This window comes from Amblyomma americanum, chromosome 8, assembly GCF_052857255.1.
Source record: "Amblyomma americanum isolate KBUSLIRL-KWMA chromosome 8, ASM5285725v1, whole genome shotgun sequence".
Taxonomy (NCBI): Eukaryota; Metazoa; Arthropoda; class Arachnida; order Ixodida; family Ixodidae; genus Amblyomma; species Amblyomma americanum.
In genome coordinates this window covers 117,403,690-117,420,331 of record NC_135504.1, presented here as the reverse complement: position 1 = coordinate 117,420,331, position 16,642 = coordinate 117,403,690, and the positions used below count along the sequence as shown (strand labels likewise).

General features: G+C 45.5%; 1 protein-coding gene across 1 annotated transcript; it reads left to right on the top strand.

The window, feature by feature from the left end:
* Positions 1–8,817: 8,817 nt before the first annotated feature.
* On the top strand, positions 8,818–16,265 carry LOC144102697 (uncharacterized). The gene is made up of 4 exons (XM_077635893.1): positions 8,818–8,990; positions 9,525–9,600; positions 11,601–11,730; positions 16,174–16,265. Exons 1-4 carry the CDS (start codon positions 8,839–8,841, stop codon positions 16,263–16,265), a joined length of 450 nt encoding a protein of 149 aa, XP_077492019.1. The 5' UTR covers positions 8,818–8,838.
* Positions 16,266–16,642: the final 377 nt, after the last annotated feature.

The following is a 16,642-nucleotide window of genomic DNA, read 5'->3' as shown; positions in this document are numbered from 1 at the left end:
CGTCCGAAGTTTATCAAAGCTAGAAACATGCTTTTCGCACAACGCTCAGTGGACGAAGCAATGGAGGATGAGCTTCGAAAGCTGGAGATGGGCGTCATTGCGCAAGATTCAATAGCGAGTTTCCCACACCTATCGTGCCGATTGTTAAAAAGGACGGGAAAATACGTGTGTGCGGAGATCACAAGACGACTCTGAACCCTGTTTTAGACACACAGCAGTACCCTCTCCCTAGGCTTGATGAGGTACTACCTGAACTTGCCGGAGGGCGGTACTTTTTGGAGCTGGATCTAAACAGAGCCTACCAGCAAGTGGAAATGTCGGAGGAATCTAAAAAGCTTCTCACGTTGAATACGCATAAAGGGCTGTTTGCTGCAAACAGCCTACCCTTCGGAGTCGCCTCAGCACCTGTGTTGTTTCAGTCTATTAAGGATAACGTATTGAAGGGAATGCCAGGAGTAATATATTATCTAGACGACATCCTTGACAGGAGCTACTGCCGAAGAGCACCTAAGAAATCTTGAAGCTGTATTTCAAACACTAGCTTGGAAAGGCGTCCGAGTCAAAAGCCAAAAATGCGAGTTTTTCATAGGAAGCCTTCAGTATCTTGGACATGTTATCAGTAAGACTTGCGCCAAACTAACCAACGAAAAAGTTTAAGTTTTCCTGAAAGCCCCGGCGCCTACTAACGTGGCACAACTGCGCTCCCTACTTGGTCTCATCAACTACAATGGAAAATTTACGCCGCAACTGGCAACGCTTGCAAAACCCTTCTACAGATTGTTACAGAAGGACGTCTCCTGGTCCTGGGACCGAAAATGAGAGGACTCAATTCAAGCCATCGAAGCAGTGTTGTCATCAGCCGAAGTGCTTGCGCACTACGACCCGGCACTATATACCACTGCAGCTGTCGTGCGATGCGTCATGCGTATGGTCTCGGCGCCGTGTTATCGCATGTTATGAAAGACGACACGGTAAGACCAATTGATTATGCTTCCAGGACTCTATCAAAGGGAGAAGAGAATTATAGCCAGATTGAAACGGAGGCTCTTGCCCTTATTTTTGGCATCAACATATATATATATATAATCATATATATATTCATCGTCGGCAATGTACGTTAATCACTGATCATAAGCCGCTAAAAACAATTCTTGGCCCGAAGAGCGGCATCCAGGCGATAGCTGCCGCAAGACTACAACGGTGGGCTGCAACTCTTTCAGCTTACAAGTATTATCTTGTGTACCGAAAATAAGCCGACAACGTGGACGCGGATTGTTTTTCGAGACTTCCGTTAGGAACAAAGGACGGTGAGGACAACACGAGTGAGACATTTTATGCGCTTCGCTTGGCATCTCATCCTGTAACAAGCAAACAGATCGCGCGCCACACAGCTCGTGATCCTGTTCTCAGCCTAGTCTTGAACTTCAGCAAGAAAGGGTGGCCTTCGCATATTGATAAATTGCTGATACCCTACTTTGACAGACGCAGTGAACTGAATGTCCACGAAGGATGCCTGATGCATGGAATGCGAGTGGTAGTGCCACCAAAACTACAACATCCAGTTTTGCAGGAGCTACACCAGGGACATCCAGGTATCGTACGAAACAAGGGACTCGCCCGAAGTTACATATGGTGGCCATCCGTAGACAAAGAGCTCGAAAATCAAGTGAGGGACTGCATGCAATGCCTTAAACAGAGCAACATGCCACAAAAGGCGTCATTGCACACATGGTCATGGCCTACGCGACCATGGTCACGTGTTCATATTGACTCTGGGGGCCCATTTCGTAATCTTATGCTGCTCGTGGATGTAGACACGCATTCAAAATGGCCGGAGGTGTACGTCACGACATGTTCGTCCGCGCAAGCAACCATAGGAAGATTGCGCGACTTGTTCGCTCGATACGGCGCGCCGGAGACAGTTGTAAGTGGTAACGGCACACAGTTCGCATCATCATAGCTCAAAGCGTTCACGAAAGAGCACGCCGCTCGGCGACTTTTCACTTCCGCTTATCACCCGAGCATCAATGAACTGGCTGAAACGTTTGTGCAGAGGGTAAAGAGCGCCTTACGCAAAGGTCCAGCAACAGAAAGCCTTGAAGAAACATTATCGAAATTCTTGATGGCTGATGCATATCGGAACACACCGCATGCGACGACACTTAAGACACCGTCTTATCTTTTTTTTGGTCGGCGGCTGCGCACTCGTTTGGACGCTTTAGAGCCATCTCTGTCGCGTGCAGTCAGCGCAAGCCAGTTTTAGCAAACGACGCGGCGAAGTGCTGATCATACTGTGTCTCGAGTGGATGAACAGGTTTTCGAGCGCAATTTCAGGAACAGACCAAGGTGGCTCAACGCAACAATCTTGTAGCGCACCGGGAGAGTATCGTACGAGGTCAAAGTGCAGACACCCAAGGGATCCTCCACGTGGAGGCGACACAAGGACCATTTGCTACGAGCTTCGGCTGCGACGACGGCGTCCCCATTTGCGGTGGGGGAGGAGACCGACCTCTATTATCCAGAACTTTCAGATTGTCCGCCACCATCAACCGCTGTCTCCGCAACTAGCCCTGCACCCGCGGTCTGCGGAAACAGCCCTACGAGGCGGTACCCTCAACGAGTCAGGAAGCCGCCTGACCAATACCAGCCATCGTGAGTCTCCAAATTGCGGTAGAGGAAGTGATGCCTGCCGCCGCAGTGTTGCCGGCGTGATAAGTGACGCGCCAAGTGACGTCTGCACTGGCTCTACAAAAATCGAGTACCTACATGAGCGCAGCCAGAAAGCATCCGAGCTGTCGCCTAGTAATGTACTGCACAGTCTTCTTATCGCTTATTTTTGTCGGGACCCGCGAGCACCACACCGATACACTTTATCGACGTGCCAATCTGTACGCTGCTGGGTGCCCATTCTTTGGTGTAGGAACAGCGCTAAGAACAGGACAGAAGTCAAACATGGAAGCACAGGATAGCGCCCGTCCCTGTGCTTCCATGTTTGACTTCTGTCCTGTTCTTTGCGCTGTTCCAACACCATGCAATACCAACTAGCCCGTCAACTCGCTCTCGTAAACCCATTCATTGTCGCTTCCCGGGCGAAAGAAGAACGTAGGGAGAGCTGTAGTACATATTATTCACTACTTTGCCAATAGTGAGAAAGAAAACCATGTCTTCAGTGCTCTAAAAACGTTTGAAGCGCGGCCGGAATGACAGCTGGTCTTTAATATTGTCATGAGTCCAGTTTAAAGCGCTTATCAGTGTTTATCGTCTGCGCACTGCACGTTGTACCAGTATTTACGTTATTTTTATAGTGCCAGTCTTAATCACCCTATGGCAGTGTACCTAAGGCCCGCATGCTCACTGACTGCACGGAGTTCGGGTCTGACCACGAGTCGACTCATTAGGTCAAGATAACGGCTTTCCATTTCCATGAGAAAAAATAATAAAAAATGCTAATATACTGGAATTGCATTTCACGGTAAAGAACGTCGCCGCCGATAATGGCTCTAAACCATCTGCTATGATGCACTTTGCAGCGTGAAATACTTGTTCGAAATTGAAAACCCTCTTAAAGCGCCGTAGTTTTCGTTCAGTGGTCAGTGTTATTTATTTGCGAGCAGCATTGATGATCAATAGAGAATCGGGTAGCAATGACTGTCTTCCTTCTCGGAAAGCTGAATCTTTTCTCATATTTTTATTCTTTATAGGGTTTCTACAGCATAAAGTCATATTCAACGCGACATTATTTTTTATACTTTTACATGACGGTATTGAAATATACATTGAGGGCAGACATGTAAACCTAGGACGAGTTGAATGAGAGCTGATGCCATAAACAATACGAGTACAATTTAGGCTGTTCCGTCTGAAACCAAGCAGCCGTTAGTATTTTTCTCTGAACTAAGTGTGCGAACAACAGCTTGATGACATAATTTGCGGACGTGCTCTAAAGCTAGTATGGAAAGGAATTCCGTCCACATTTTCGGTTTCATTACCTTTGACGTCCACCAATGTTTATTAATATAATGCAAGGAGGATACGAAAGCGTTCAGCAGTAAATTGCGGGCGGCTGTCGCTGTCAGCAAAACCAGACAAAGGCGTGTCACGCGCTGTACCTCTTAATTACCATTTCAATATTCCTCGCGGTGTTTTGTGCTTGGCTGTCAAAACCAGAATGGGATTGCAACGCGCAGAATCACACAGGAGGGACATGTGCGTCAGACGTACAATGAAATATGTCCGGAAGAGAACAACTGGGCCAGATCCTGGCTTTTCTGCAATTCAATGCAAGCAAAGGCTATTTTTGCTCGCTGCTACGACTAGAATGCTAGGGCTTCTTCCACTTCTGAAAAAACCAGCGCAAAAAAAAAACCGGGACCAGAAAAAAGAAACTAGCCCACTTTTCTGTCATAAATTTTCACTACTCCACACACGGGGACAAATTCTATCATCTTAACGAGGGAGGAGAAAAAAGAGGGGACTGAATGTGCTCTTTTTTTCCGACATCAACATAGCTTCTAATGTAACGCAGACAATTTGGACTTATTTCTTGCGTCTGACCACATTAGCTGCGAGAAAGAGCCCAGTGAACAGTAGCTACTTTTGCACTTTTCTAGATTTCTTTCATGCTGTTCTCTCCGCTTTCTGTTTTGAGTGTGAGCACAATCGTTCTCTTAACTTTCGCATTTAATTTCAACTGGAGCAGCAAATGATGCGCTTTGGAATGTTGGAAACCAGATGGTGCCGCTGGGGTCATTCAGAACAATCCACACGATGTGAACACAATAACAAAACGAGAGTTCGTCATTATAAGGGATGATAAAACAACGGGCGCGCAAGCAAAAACAACTGGTCACGTTTATGTAACTGGGTGGCGTTAAACTAGGACATTTTTAAAAAGAGAATAGAAGACCCGATCCAAACGCACGACAGAATTTTTTGTCGCGCACCTGTCGCGCGACACAGTTTTGTGTCGCAAAACAAGCTGTCATGTCGTGTCTTGTGTCGTGCGACAAGCTTCGTGTCGTGGGTTCTTTCGCGCGACAAAGCTGTTTGTAGTAGGTTCTGCCGCACGACAGACATCTTTCCTGCATTTTGTCGTGCGAAGAAGGTCCCTGTCGGAGCATTTGTCGCGCGACAGGTTCCTGTCGCAGGTACTGTCGCGCGCCAGAGGGAATCGTGCCGCGCGACAGAGATTGCGTGCCTCAGCAAAGTTGCCTGTCGTGGGCCAAGGACACTTCTATGCGTCGCGGAAAAGAATTGCGTTAATCGTCAATCAGAGAAAATTACTCGCCATAACCATCCGGCTACACAAAGGCAGCATGTGTGTACATGCACGCAGTTCTCTGTATTAATGTTCAAAGCAACCCCGATATCATTTTTCCGCGTTTCAGTTTTAAGAGCGTCAGCTCTTACTACTTACGTTTGTCAAGGACACGTCTGTCTGCAGGGAAGGTCAAATTGGCCAAGACAGTTACCACACTATATCACATAGCAACAGCGGGCGCGTAGAGCCTCAGTTGTCACAGATACCTTCGATCTGTTTTACATATGCCAGTATAGCTGCTATCGAAGTGGAACCCCGGGGACCCCCATTTGCATCAAATTTGGGGGCCGCCCGTTTGACGCATAACGATCGAAGTGGTGTCATTTGACTTGTCATGTTTCTGAGGATAAAATAAATATTTAGATGAAGCCCAAAATATGTGTGGAATTCGCACCGACGACCTTTTCGCCCCCAAACCTTGCATTCCGGGGACTTCCAGACAGCCATATGGCCTAGTCGTTTGTCGCAGAGGGTTCCGGATGCGGTCAAACAATTCGTCTTGTTGTAATGTACACGTTTATAAAATGCGTTAACTGATATATAAGGAGGAAACATACCGGATATAGCGAAGGTGGCTGTAAATCGCAATAGTAGTGCAAAATCTTTGAAGTAGATGACGCTGCTTGTATCTTAGAACGAATGTTTCCGAAACGAAACGCCCTCAGATGTTAGTATTTTGTCTTCACGTTTGCTGAGCACCCCGATCTAGCACCCCGATCTAAACACTTGAAGCTCTCGTAGCTAACGCGCTTAAGTCCGACGCTGATGCAGTGTTGGCGGAGAATTTTTTGAGCGGCAGTGACGTGGTGCTTATCACAAAATAGCAAAAAAAAATACTTTACGACGTCGTTCATTGCCTTCACTGAAAATTTCATGACGGTGACACGAAAATGTCGCTAAATATAGACAGCAGCGTATGCAGCCGAAGGTGAAATGCGGCGGCCGGCGAGTTTGAACCGATTTGATTCTCGGTCGAAATGAGAATAAAGTCTTGGGACTGACGTCAACCGCGCGCTTTAAAGAGTTTCGCCTACTTTGACACAGTCTAGCTCCTGTGCACCCGCGCTCGGTCCTCTAAACTTCTCTGGTCCCAGTGTGACTGTGTGCTATGACAATCTGAGCGAAAAGGAGGATGTCTGGGGGTTTTGATGTGCACCACGGCCATACAGTTGAGCGACATGATAACGTACGGGCGCGGCATGCCAGCCTGAATACCGGCCGCCAGCGCCAGAAAAATGCGACAGTAATGTTTGTTCAAGTCCATACTAAGGCGTCGGATGGAGTATCGTTGGCCAATATCGAGCCGTTGGTAGAAGCGATAACAGGAATACAAACAAATGTCTCCCCACGGCGCCTTTAGTTGCTGCTGCTCAATCGCGGCTCTCCTGGCCTCAGCTGGCTCCGCTCCTGAAGGTGTCGCGGAAATCGAGCATATCTTTGTTTTACTATGAGACGAGGTTCACAGTAAAACGATGACGAGAGCAGCACCTCAGCGCTAGCCAGTTTCGAAGTGCACTCAGCTGCTGCATCGATGTGAAACAGGCTAGGCTTAGCGACGACTAGGGCAGCCAGGGGGTAGCGCGTAGTTCATTGCCCGGCGCGCCCGCGGGCGGCGTCGTTCCGGAAAGCTCGCCTTGCTCACTCCGGCTGGCTCACTGATTGGCTCAACAGCTTGCGACCGTCACTCGAATTCTGGAAAATCGAGAAGCGAGCGACTGAGCGATACTTTATGCCCACGTTTGCAGTACTGGTGGACAACCTTTAACGCCCATATGCTTGGGTTATCGGCTGCGCTGCGGCGAGTCCTAGTTAAGATCGTCCGCGACGCCATCGTCACCGTCCGTTACGCACAGGAGGAGAACTTCAATTCCAGTACGTGCCGAAACAGCTCGTATTTATCGTAACGATACGAACTCGAAAACACGGCTGCTTCGATGCGCTAGTGGGCTCTTGCTTGTTAAACTACACGCGATCAGGATGCGGCGAGTGCTAGCCGCTGTTGCATATTAGCTAAAGTGAGACGCAAGTATCGACGTAGTTTTGCAACTCAATTGATATCAAAGCAATCCGCTTGTACTGGTCTCCGAGTAAGCTGTTAAGTTTCATGATCTCCGGTGAGCGTGCCAGTGTCGTGCAAATTATTGCATCGCAGTTACTCTCCATCGTGCCAATTGCGTTCAACTTATCCACGATATTCGCCAGCTTGAGATACGGCGCTTTTCTTCGCTGTTTTTGTCGCAACTTAGTGATCTTATCTGGCATCAAACGAAATTGCATTCTGTCAACGCCGTCGTCTGCTCTGTCGTCCGCTCCATCTCCTAGGGCATCCGGGTCACTTCAGGGGATCACAGGATCGCAGCTTCTACAAACGACATGCCAGAAAGAGTAACTGAAAGCGCTTTAGTATTCTTAAATAATCAAAAATAATTTAAAATAAATGCAGTGTCTTTGTTGTGAAGATAATACAAATATTAATGGTTTAAAAAACAAATTTTTTTGTCGGTTGCATTTTTTCACCGACACAAAAGCGCAGCCGTCGGCGCCATTGCAGCGCAACCGACGCGTCGTGTTTTGGATTATTTGCCTCTTTGAGGCATTGCTTGAGTACTTGAACGGCGGACACGTGTGAAGAACTCAATCAATAGGAAGGTGAGCAGGAGTGTGTTTTGGAAGCCAACGACCAGAATTACAGCCTGTCAACATTGGCGAGTTTCAACGGGTAAGCCATTATGAAAGAGCGCTGCGACGCCTTGTCATCTGTAAAGGGAAGACTCCTGCGCCGTTTTACTAAGCCTGGATGAATCGCATGGCCGGTGAGTCCCGCTCTGCGTTTCTTTGCTAATGATCTGTATTCACACGCGCTATTTGTATGCGGCTATATAGGGATGTGAGTGGAGGCAGTCCGCCTGCGGTTGCCGCAGTTATAATGCGGCGCCAAAAAAGTAGGGCCTATATCCTGTATGACAAGTGTTGTTCTCATTGTCTTTATGTGCGTTTAGTACTCGCGTGCCGTGGTAAATAAAAATGGCACCAGATATCACAACAGAGTTACGCTTTCGCTTGCTAGCGCTTCGACACTCGGTGGAAAAGCATGGATTTGCATTGCGTAGAAGACGATGAGCGAGAAGTGCCGCGCGGCGGAGCGCTCGCTCTAGGCCAGCTGCGATCAGACACCGCACTATTTTGCTCAGGGTTAGTACTCATCGGATTAGTGCTTGTGCCTTAATATGCGTCTTACTAAATTCTGAGACAGTGATCGCATGCGAAAGGCTAGTTCATATTCATCACCTTGTCATTTGTAAACTTGTCTGTGCTTCCCCAGTGGAACAGGATTTGAGGCAGTGTTATGTCAAAGTTAGATCAATCTTGCGTCTCCTGAGCTGCAAACGTTGATGCTTCCTCTCCTTCTGAGCACTGCGAGCTGTCGGGGATGCAACTGCACAATTATTTAGGATTTCTACCTCTTTGCTATAATCCCTCGCTTTTGCGGCCCGCATTCAAGTCGTTCGCCATTGTCGATGGTTTTTTTGTTACTTATTTTCGCTTTGTTATTTATTCTTGGTTGCGTGCCATCAGCTGTGGTGCCGGCGATTCTCCGAGCTCGGAACTCTTCCCAGGCGCGGGATCCTACCCACAGACCTCCCTTCGCCGCACTCACGAGTGTTCTTTGGTATTTTTTTGTTTCTCTTGCCCTTAATTGCAATGCCAGTCGACAAATTTGTGCAGCTTTTAATTGTAGGCAGATTTGTTAAATGCGCTAGCAATTTTTCTATGATGCTAAGCTGTGCTGTGAGATATCAAGCTTCTTGCAAGTGAAGGCATGCTTTTTTCCATTCTCTCTTCTCATTTAACCAAGGCAGACTGGTTGCAACTTTCAATTTAATACCTAGACGTTGGTGCAAGGCACCATGATAGGAATTAATGAAAACATGCACATCCTATATTCAAATTGTTGTGCGGTGTTTCAGCCAGCTCATCTTTCAGTGTGGTTATAACAGTCATTGTGACTCTTCTCAAAGAATGTATATGGGTGCATTACATAAAATCTGTTCATTTGTTTTGTCATGGGCTAGCTCATTGGTTTCTTATTTACTTATATAACGTCTAAGTTTAGTTTTTAAAGCAGTATACGATTTCCTCTCTTGTCATTCATGACATGGCTACAGCCACTGACAGTTGTTGCTCTGGATGTATTTATTTGCAGTTGCCAGCGGCCAGCATCTATTGGGCCATGCGTGCTTCCTGCCTTCGGCTGTGTCATCCCTCCTGATCCATTCATGGTAGTTATTCTTTTTCAGTGATGCATATCTTAGCTGCCTATTTAGAAAAATATTTTCAATATAGGCTTGCAGCTAGGTTTAGAAATGCATGAAACTCTACATGCACTTCACAGCAGTACCTCAGCTTATAATTGCCGGAAATGTAGACTTGTACAAAATATAGTCGCTGATGTAGCTCTTGACGCAGCTGCTAACATAAACGTGCTTTGACATTGCGCACCTGTTGCCTGGTATGCATATGTGTCCTCGAAAAGGACCTATATGTTCATTTATTCCTTTAAAAACATTGTGCTCTACAATGATGGTTTACCAGTATTTCTGATACAGAGACGAAATTGTCAGTCAGTAATTTAACATTGCACGATGACACCAATCCTTGTATGGCATAGCATCCTTGCAATGCAATGGGCAAGCTGTTGTCAGCACAGATTAATTGCTGGTTTATTGCCATAGCATATGGTTATGCTAACAGTAACAGCAACTGTAAATGTAACAGTAACTGTCTCACATTTTGGTGGACACTTGAACCGTGATATAAGGAAGGGATATAGAAGGGAAGTAATGAAGAGCTGATGCCCATGTTAGATGCCCCTCTTTAGTTAAACATACCTCGCAATTAACACATTTGGTGCAAAACAAACATGGGACTTGTACGCTCACAAGCACCCTGATGTCAGTAAAACGAAGTGCCAATGTTGCCGTACTTTAGAGCTTTGCTTTTAAAAGTGCAGCTGACTGCTGCTCAAAAGTTGAGAGCAAAAATATGTACTTTTCCTCATGTGCAGTCTGCGGTGCTGGTGCCATTTGCAATGGTGATTGACATTGAGTTGCATGATGCGCAGTCCATTCCTGGAGTTAGGGATTTTGTCTGTCGTGTGAATGTGCTGTTAAAATTAGTGCAGAACAATGGTTCTCTAGTTCATTTTAGGTAACTGTGTGCTGTGCCACATGCTACCACCCTGTTTCCTCAAATTTCCTAATCTCATTTAGCCATCTGATTGCCACCCATTCATGCATTCACCTACTCTTGGAATCCTCCCAGTGTTTTAGTGTGGTATTGCTTCTATCTTCTCTGCATTACACATGCATTGCACTTCCTCTTTTTTTGATTTAGTCAAGATATCTCTGTTCCTGTTTCTTACATAAGCATAAGAGGCGACTCAAGTGCACCATCTGGGCTTGTGATGCAATGTGTAGGGCCCTTCTTTTTTGAGTAAAACCTGGTTTCTCCCTACTGTTGCACCAATAAAGATTCCTAAAGATCAGGTTCAACGCAATTTCTGTGCAAATGTGCCTGTAAGAAAGTGTGGTTTGACGGTGCACAAAACCGAAGAACTGCTGGAATGTAGTGGATGTCACATAATTCTTCTGACAGATTTTTTAAACAATTCTGGTTATTTTATTTTCCTTTTAATGTTTATTGTTTGTCGGTTGCCTATAATGTTTGGATAAACTGAAAACTACATGTACTGACTGGTATTTCATTCCAATAATTATACCCATTATTATGAAGCTGTGTTGGAAGTTATGCGTGCATTTAGTATGAGTGCTTTGAATTTCAGTGATTGTTTCTGCAATGCAAAATGGAGGACAGGTCTCTGCTGTGCGAGTTTTTTGCAATGAAGTGAAAGTAGCTGGAGCAGCATTTGCTGCTCTGTCACCCAGACAAAAGTTCTCTCACAGGCCACTGAGCTTCAGAATACCTATGGCTTAAAGCTTGAAGCTCTGGTTGCCATTTCTGTGGTTTTCTGCATTAACGAGTGCGAGCCCAAGGACTCAGAGCTAACAAGCATTTGAAACCATAGAGCTATACACAGTAGTGCTGGGGCCGTGCAGCAAGTCAGTGTGAAATAGGTCGCGATAAACGTGGTTTACTGTAGAAAGATAGTGTGAAAAAGTAGTTGCGCCCACAGAAACCGCTGTTTTTTCTTAGTCGGTCATTGAAACAAAGCAATGCATGTAAAATTTGATATCTCACTGATCCCTCAATTTTTTTCCAGCTAAAGGCCAAGAGTTGCATGGAAGTTGAGAAAGCCACCAAGTTGCGTGTGATTTTTGCCAGTGACCTGGAGCAGGCTGGGAAATTAGTGGATGGCCAGTGGTATTCACTCAGTAAGGCAAGCTTTTTCTGTAAGTACAGTTTTTGGCATGGCATTGCTTTGGAACGCATGCACTAATCTGACTACTCTATGCCCGCCCATGTTTCAAGAATAATGAAGTACATGAAAAAAATTGATTGCCGAAAAATATTGCCGCTTCTGTTAAGTTTTTTCAGGAAAGTATTTGCCATTTAAAGGGCTGTGAAAACCTTAAAAATTATTATGTGCTTGTTGTGGCTTTTTTTTCAAAATTCTTTCACGTCTATGTTCGCCTGGCCTTGCAGCTTGTCTGCATGAGATTGGCTGCTACCTACAGTTAGCCTTTTTGTTGCTCCTTTATTGCCTGTCACAATCTTTACTTTGCATGGCAGTATCATGCAGTTTGGGAAGTAATCTGATCTTATTTCTGCATTGGCCTGAAGTGCAAGCTTTTGCATGTGGGGCAGGTTTATGGTGTCCTTTTGTTTGCTGTAACTACAGTTTGGCCATGAGGATTAGAGGCTTAGTTCTTTTTTTATTTTGATGCAGTGTCATATACTTCATGCATAAATTAATAAAGTAGGCACTATTTTTGTAATAAATGAACATTCATTATAGCTGTGGCCATTATAAGTGCACTCGACTCTAAAATGGCTGTCTTCCGGCATTCAGTGTTACATCTTAAAACCAGCAGGAAGAGACAAAACAGAAGAGATGAGCACAAGATGACGCTGGTCTAACAACTGAAATTTTATTGAAGAAAAGTGGCAAAAGAAGACCTGCAAAGAGATTCAAGCACACAAATCCCAAAAGCAGTGAGAGGGCAAAAAACAATCGAAAGGCACTGAGGTACTAATAAACCAACTAAAAAACTAATTCCTTACAGTGAAGGTTCACCGACGGTTTAGCCAGGCACTTTTTTTAGCCTTACTGATGTAGTAAGCCTCACATATTTTAGGACAGATTCATCGCTTCCCTAAACCACTGATGTGCCGCAGAAATCAGGCGTGCAAAGAGAAAGGTCGTCCTCCGATTGCATTCACGAGATTGAACGTGCAGTGTCAGGTGAAAATTCGCCTTCCTCTCTATACAGTGAAAGTGCTCTCAGCAAGGCGCACATTCAGATATCTGCTTGTCTGCCCATAGTAGTTTCAGCTACGAGGCAGTGGAATGCAAAAAACCCGTTAACTTTTGCAAGTGGTGAACATTTTTTATCTGCCACTGTGCATAGCGGACGATTACCCGCAGTTGTATCAAGCCTAGTTTGAACGAAGAAGCAAAAAGCTCCTACCTTACTTTTAGCGGTCAAGACTTCAGCAACATCATACTTTGGTGCAACTTTCTTGGGACGGTGCGAAATGGCGTGGAGGTAAGGTATAGAGCCCGTCTTTTTGTGCTGCTCAACTACGTCAGCATCCTGCGAATGGTGTTCCGTTCCCTCGAGAGAGTAAAAACACACTCTGATAGGTGCGTGAGATGAGCAAGTGGGAATCCAGGTGCCATTGGCTTGGAAACCTGCTCCGAGAATGCATTCTAAACACTGTGATGTAATGACTTCCATATAGCGGTCGTGATGCATGCTATTGCCAACCTGTCCTTAACCAGCCTCGAGTGGTTCAACTCGTAGCTAAGATGCTTCCTGATCTTGGGCTGTGGCGCCAACATATGTGGTCGTACGCAAAGCGCAGGTCTAAGTCAAGAAGCTACAAACGGTTATGCTTAGTGAAATTCAGACATAAAAGATAGGCTTTGACCACATGCCTAAAGATTTCTAAAACGTCTTGTGCCAACTTATCTGAGCCCTCCTTGTGCAAAAAAATTAGGTAGCTATCAACATAACGAAATGCTACTATGCCGAGGTCTTCCAAACAGGGTTTTGATGTGGTATCGACTCTGGACAGAAGAATGTCACGGAGGAACAATGCAACCTGGGACCCTCTGCATATGCCTAATTTCTGATGTAAATACCGCCTTGCCAACTCACAAAAGTGGAGTTCTGTGGAGTTCTAGTTTCTTGTAGACAGACAGCAACCTGGGCATGTGCTCTGCAGTGAGCATCGAAATGGAGGGCCTGCACTATTCATTGTCACATGATAGACCTCTAAGGCATGTGCAAACTGCATCAGGGTGAACAATGAACATGCTTTTACACATGATTACGTGATTTTGGTTGCTGGCTTCATGGGGCTATTGTCCTTTTACTGCAAATCCGCATTTTTCAGTTGGCAGGGCGGTATTTACACGCAGGTCGTACTTTTGCTCAGAAACATTTTTTTGTCTTAAAGTCGATAAGGCATTAGAGCGCCCAGACCTTGGCATAGTAGCATTTCGTTATGTTCATGACAATCTAATTTTTCTGGACATAGAAGGCTCAGATAAGTTGGCACAAGTTGTTTTAGGAGTCTTTAAGGCATGTGGTCAAGGCCTGTCTTTTACATCAGAATTGTCTAAGCAGAACCGTTAGCAGTTCCTTGATGCAGAACTGCGCTTTGTGGACGAATATGTTTTTCGGGGCTACAGGTAAAGATCGGGGAAGGCTCTTTTTAGCTACGAGTCGGACCACTCGTTGCTGGGGAAGGATGGTGAAGAGGTGTATTTGTCGCTGGTTAAGGTCAGTAAAGATGGAAACACTTGATGGGTGTGCAATCGTGTGTATGACATCAGCTTTACATAAGCTTTACATCAGCTTTACATAAGTCATGCTATCACTACTGAGGACGCATTCTTGTAGCAGGTTTCCAAGCAGCTGGGTTCCCACTTGCCTATCTCAACAGCCTCTCATAGTATGTTTTCACTCGCTGGAGGGTAAGGAGCACATACTCCGATGATGCTGATACACCTTACCTCCACAGTATTTCACAGTCTCAAGAAAGTCGCGGGAAAGCGTAATGCTTCTGTTGTCTTAACAGCGAAGTGCAAGACAGGAGGCCTTTGCGCCGCCATTAAAAAGGCTTGATAAAACTGGGTACTTGTCCACAATGGAGAGTGTCACAAAAAGGTTCACCACTTGCAAAACTAATGGAGTTTATTGCGTTCCACTGCCTTATGGCTGCAACTAATATGGGCAGAAACGCAGATATCTGAATTTGCACCTGACTGAGCACTTTCGCTCTATTGGGGGAAGGCAAATTCTAATCTGGCACTGCATTCTCAATCTTGTGAATGCAAATCTGAGGATGACCTGTCTCTTTGCACGCCTAATTTCCACGACACATCAGTTGTTTATGGAAGGGATAAATCTGTCGGTAGATAGTTGAGGCTTACTACATCGGTAAGGCTAAGGACACGTGTGGCTAAGCCATCGGTAAACCTTCACCGTAAGGAATTTGCTTTTTTAGATGATTAATTAGTATGCCAGTCACCTTTGATTGCGCTTCTCCCTTTCACTGCGTTGGGTTATTGTGTGCTTGTATCTCTTCGCGGGTCTTCTTTTGCGGCTTTCCATCAATGATGCTGCCGCGGTGGCTGAGTGCTTATGGCGCTCGGCTGCTGTCCCAAAAGACGCAGGTTCGATCTTGGCCGCGCCAGTCAAATTTCAATGGAGGCGAAATTTTAGAGGCCCGTGTACTGTGCGTTGTCAGTGCACGCTAAAGAACCCCAGGTGGTCGAAATTTCTGGAGCCCTCCGCTACGGCGTCCCTCATAGCCTGAGTCACTTTGGGACGTTAAACCCTCACAAATCAAATAATCGAAATCTTCAATTAAATTTTTGTTAGTCCCGCCTCTTGAGCTCATGTCTTCTTGTGTGTTCTGGCTGGTTTTAAGGTGAGTCAGTACCAACTTGGCCAGTCATAAGCCTTGTTCAGTATTACAACATTTTGAATAAAGTGAGAAGTTTACTAGGCTATGTTGCCGGGATCGTGTCCGCAGCAGTTGTGGGCCACTCAGAAGAGATAGCGTCATACGATTGGTTGTGTAATTGGCAGAGGATGATGTGAGGATGCTGGTCGAAAAGAAAATTTTATAATCAGATTATTATTTACAGCCAAAAATGTCCAAAAAGTGGCTGGGCCAGAGAAAAAGTGCCGCGAATTTTGAAAACGCTGAAAGTAGGTGGAGCTACAGCGTAGTGCCAAGTTTGAAAAATTGGAACTATGGACAAAGCCAAAGCTTGGCGCCAAGTTTGAAAACTCGAAATGAGCAATCACGTGACCAGTGATAAGTGTCCTATACTTAACCAGGAGATAGGAAAAAGAATGATAAATTAGAGGCAATTAGGTAATTATTGAGAAGCGAAAGTCAATGAACGGGTCATTAGACTGGGCGGGTATTCAGTGAGTGGGCAGGAACGATCCGTGGAGGAAAATTTGAAAACTCGAAATCGTTGCTGGGATGAAATGAGGGTAAAATAAGAGTTGATTGATAACCAATCAAGTCAACGAGAAAACAACCATGGCGCCAAATTTGAAAGGCGACCAGTGTCGAGGAGGCGTCAACGCTTTCACATTTTTTTTGCGCAGGTAGCAGCGGTGATCACTATTTTTTCTTTTCTTCAGCCAAGACAAAAACCATTTTTCTTGGCTCATGGGCGATGTATCTAGGAACCTGCGGCCAGGACAACGCTGGACAGCATGCATCAGCAAGCTAATAAAAAGCACGAAACAGTAAATAAATATTGATCATTTTCATTTCAATTCCAGTGGTTTTGTGCACGAATTACTCTGGAATGCACAAAGCTGTGTTAATTGACAGGCGACCATTAACAAGCTGTGCATTTTTGTGCATTGCCTACTCCAGAACACAAATCCTGTGTTAATTGACAAGTGACACAGTAACGACTGTTACACAGTGTACGAGCACTACACAAGACACACTACAGAAGACAAGGCAAACTACAGAAGACAAGACAGACTACAGAAGTCGACAGACTACAAAAGAGAGGACAAACTACAGAAGCCAGACAATAAAAGACAAGACAGACTACAGAAGACAGGACTACAAAAGACAAGACAGACTACACAAGAC

What these genes read in the sequence shown, in the direction of transcription:
- LOC144102697 (XM_077635893.1), top strand. Translation starts at nt 8,839, where the DNA reads ATGGTTTTTTTGTTACTTATTTTCGCTTTGTTATTTATTCTTGGTTGC. An exon ending in TCCCTCCTGATCCATTCATG is followed by an intron (nt 9,601 to 11,600) that starts GTAGTTATTCTT and finishes ATTTTTTTCCAG; the next exon opens with CTAAAGGCCAAGAGTTGCAT. An exon ending in CAGTAAGGCAAGCTTTTTCT is followed by an intron (nt 11,731 to 16,173) that starts GTAAGTACAGTT and finishes TCTTTTCTTCAG; the next exon opens with CCAAGACAAAAACCATTTTT.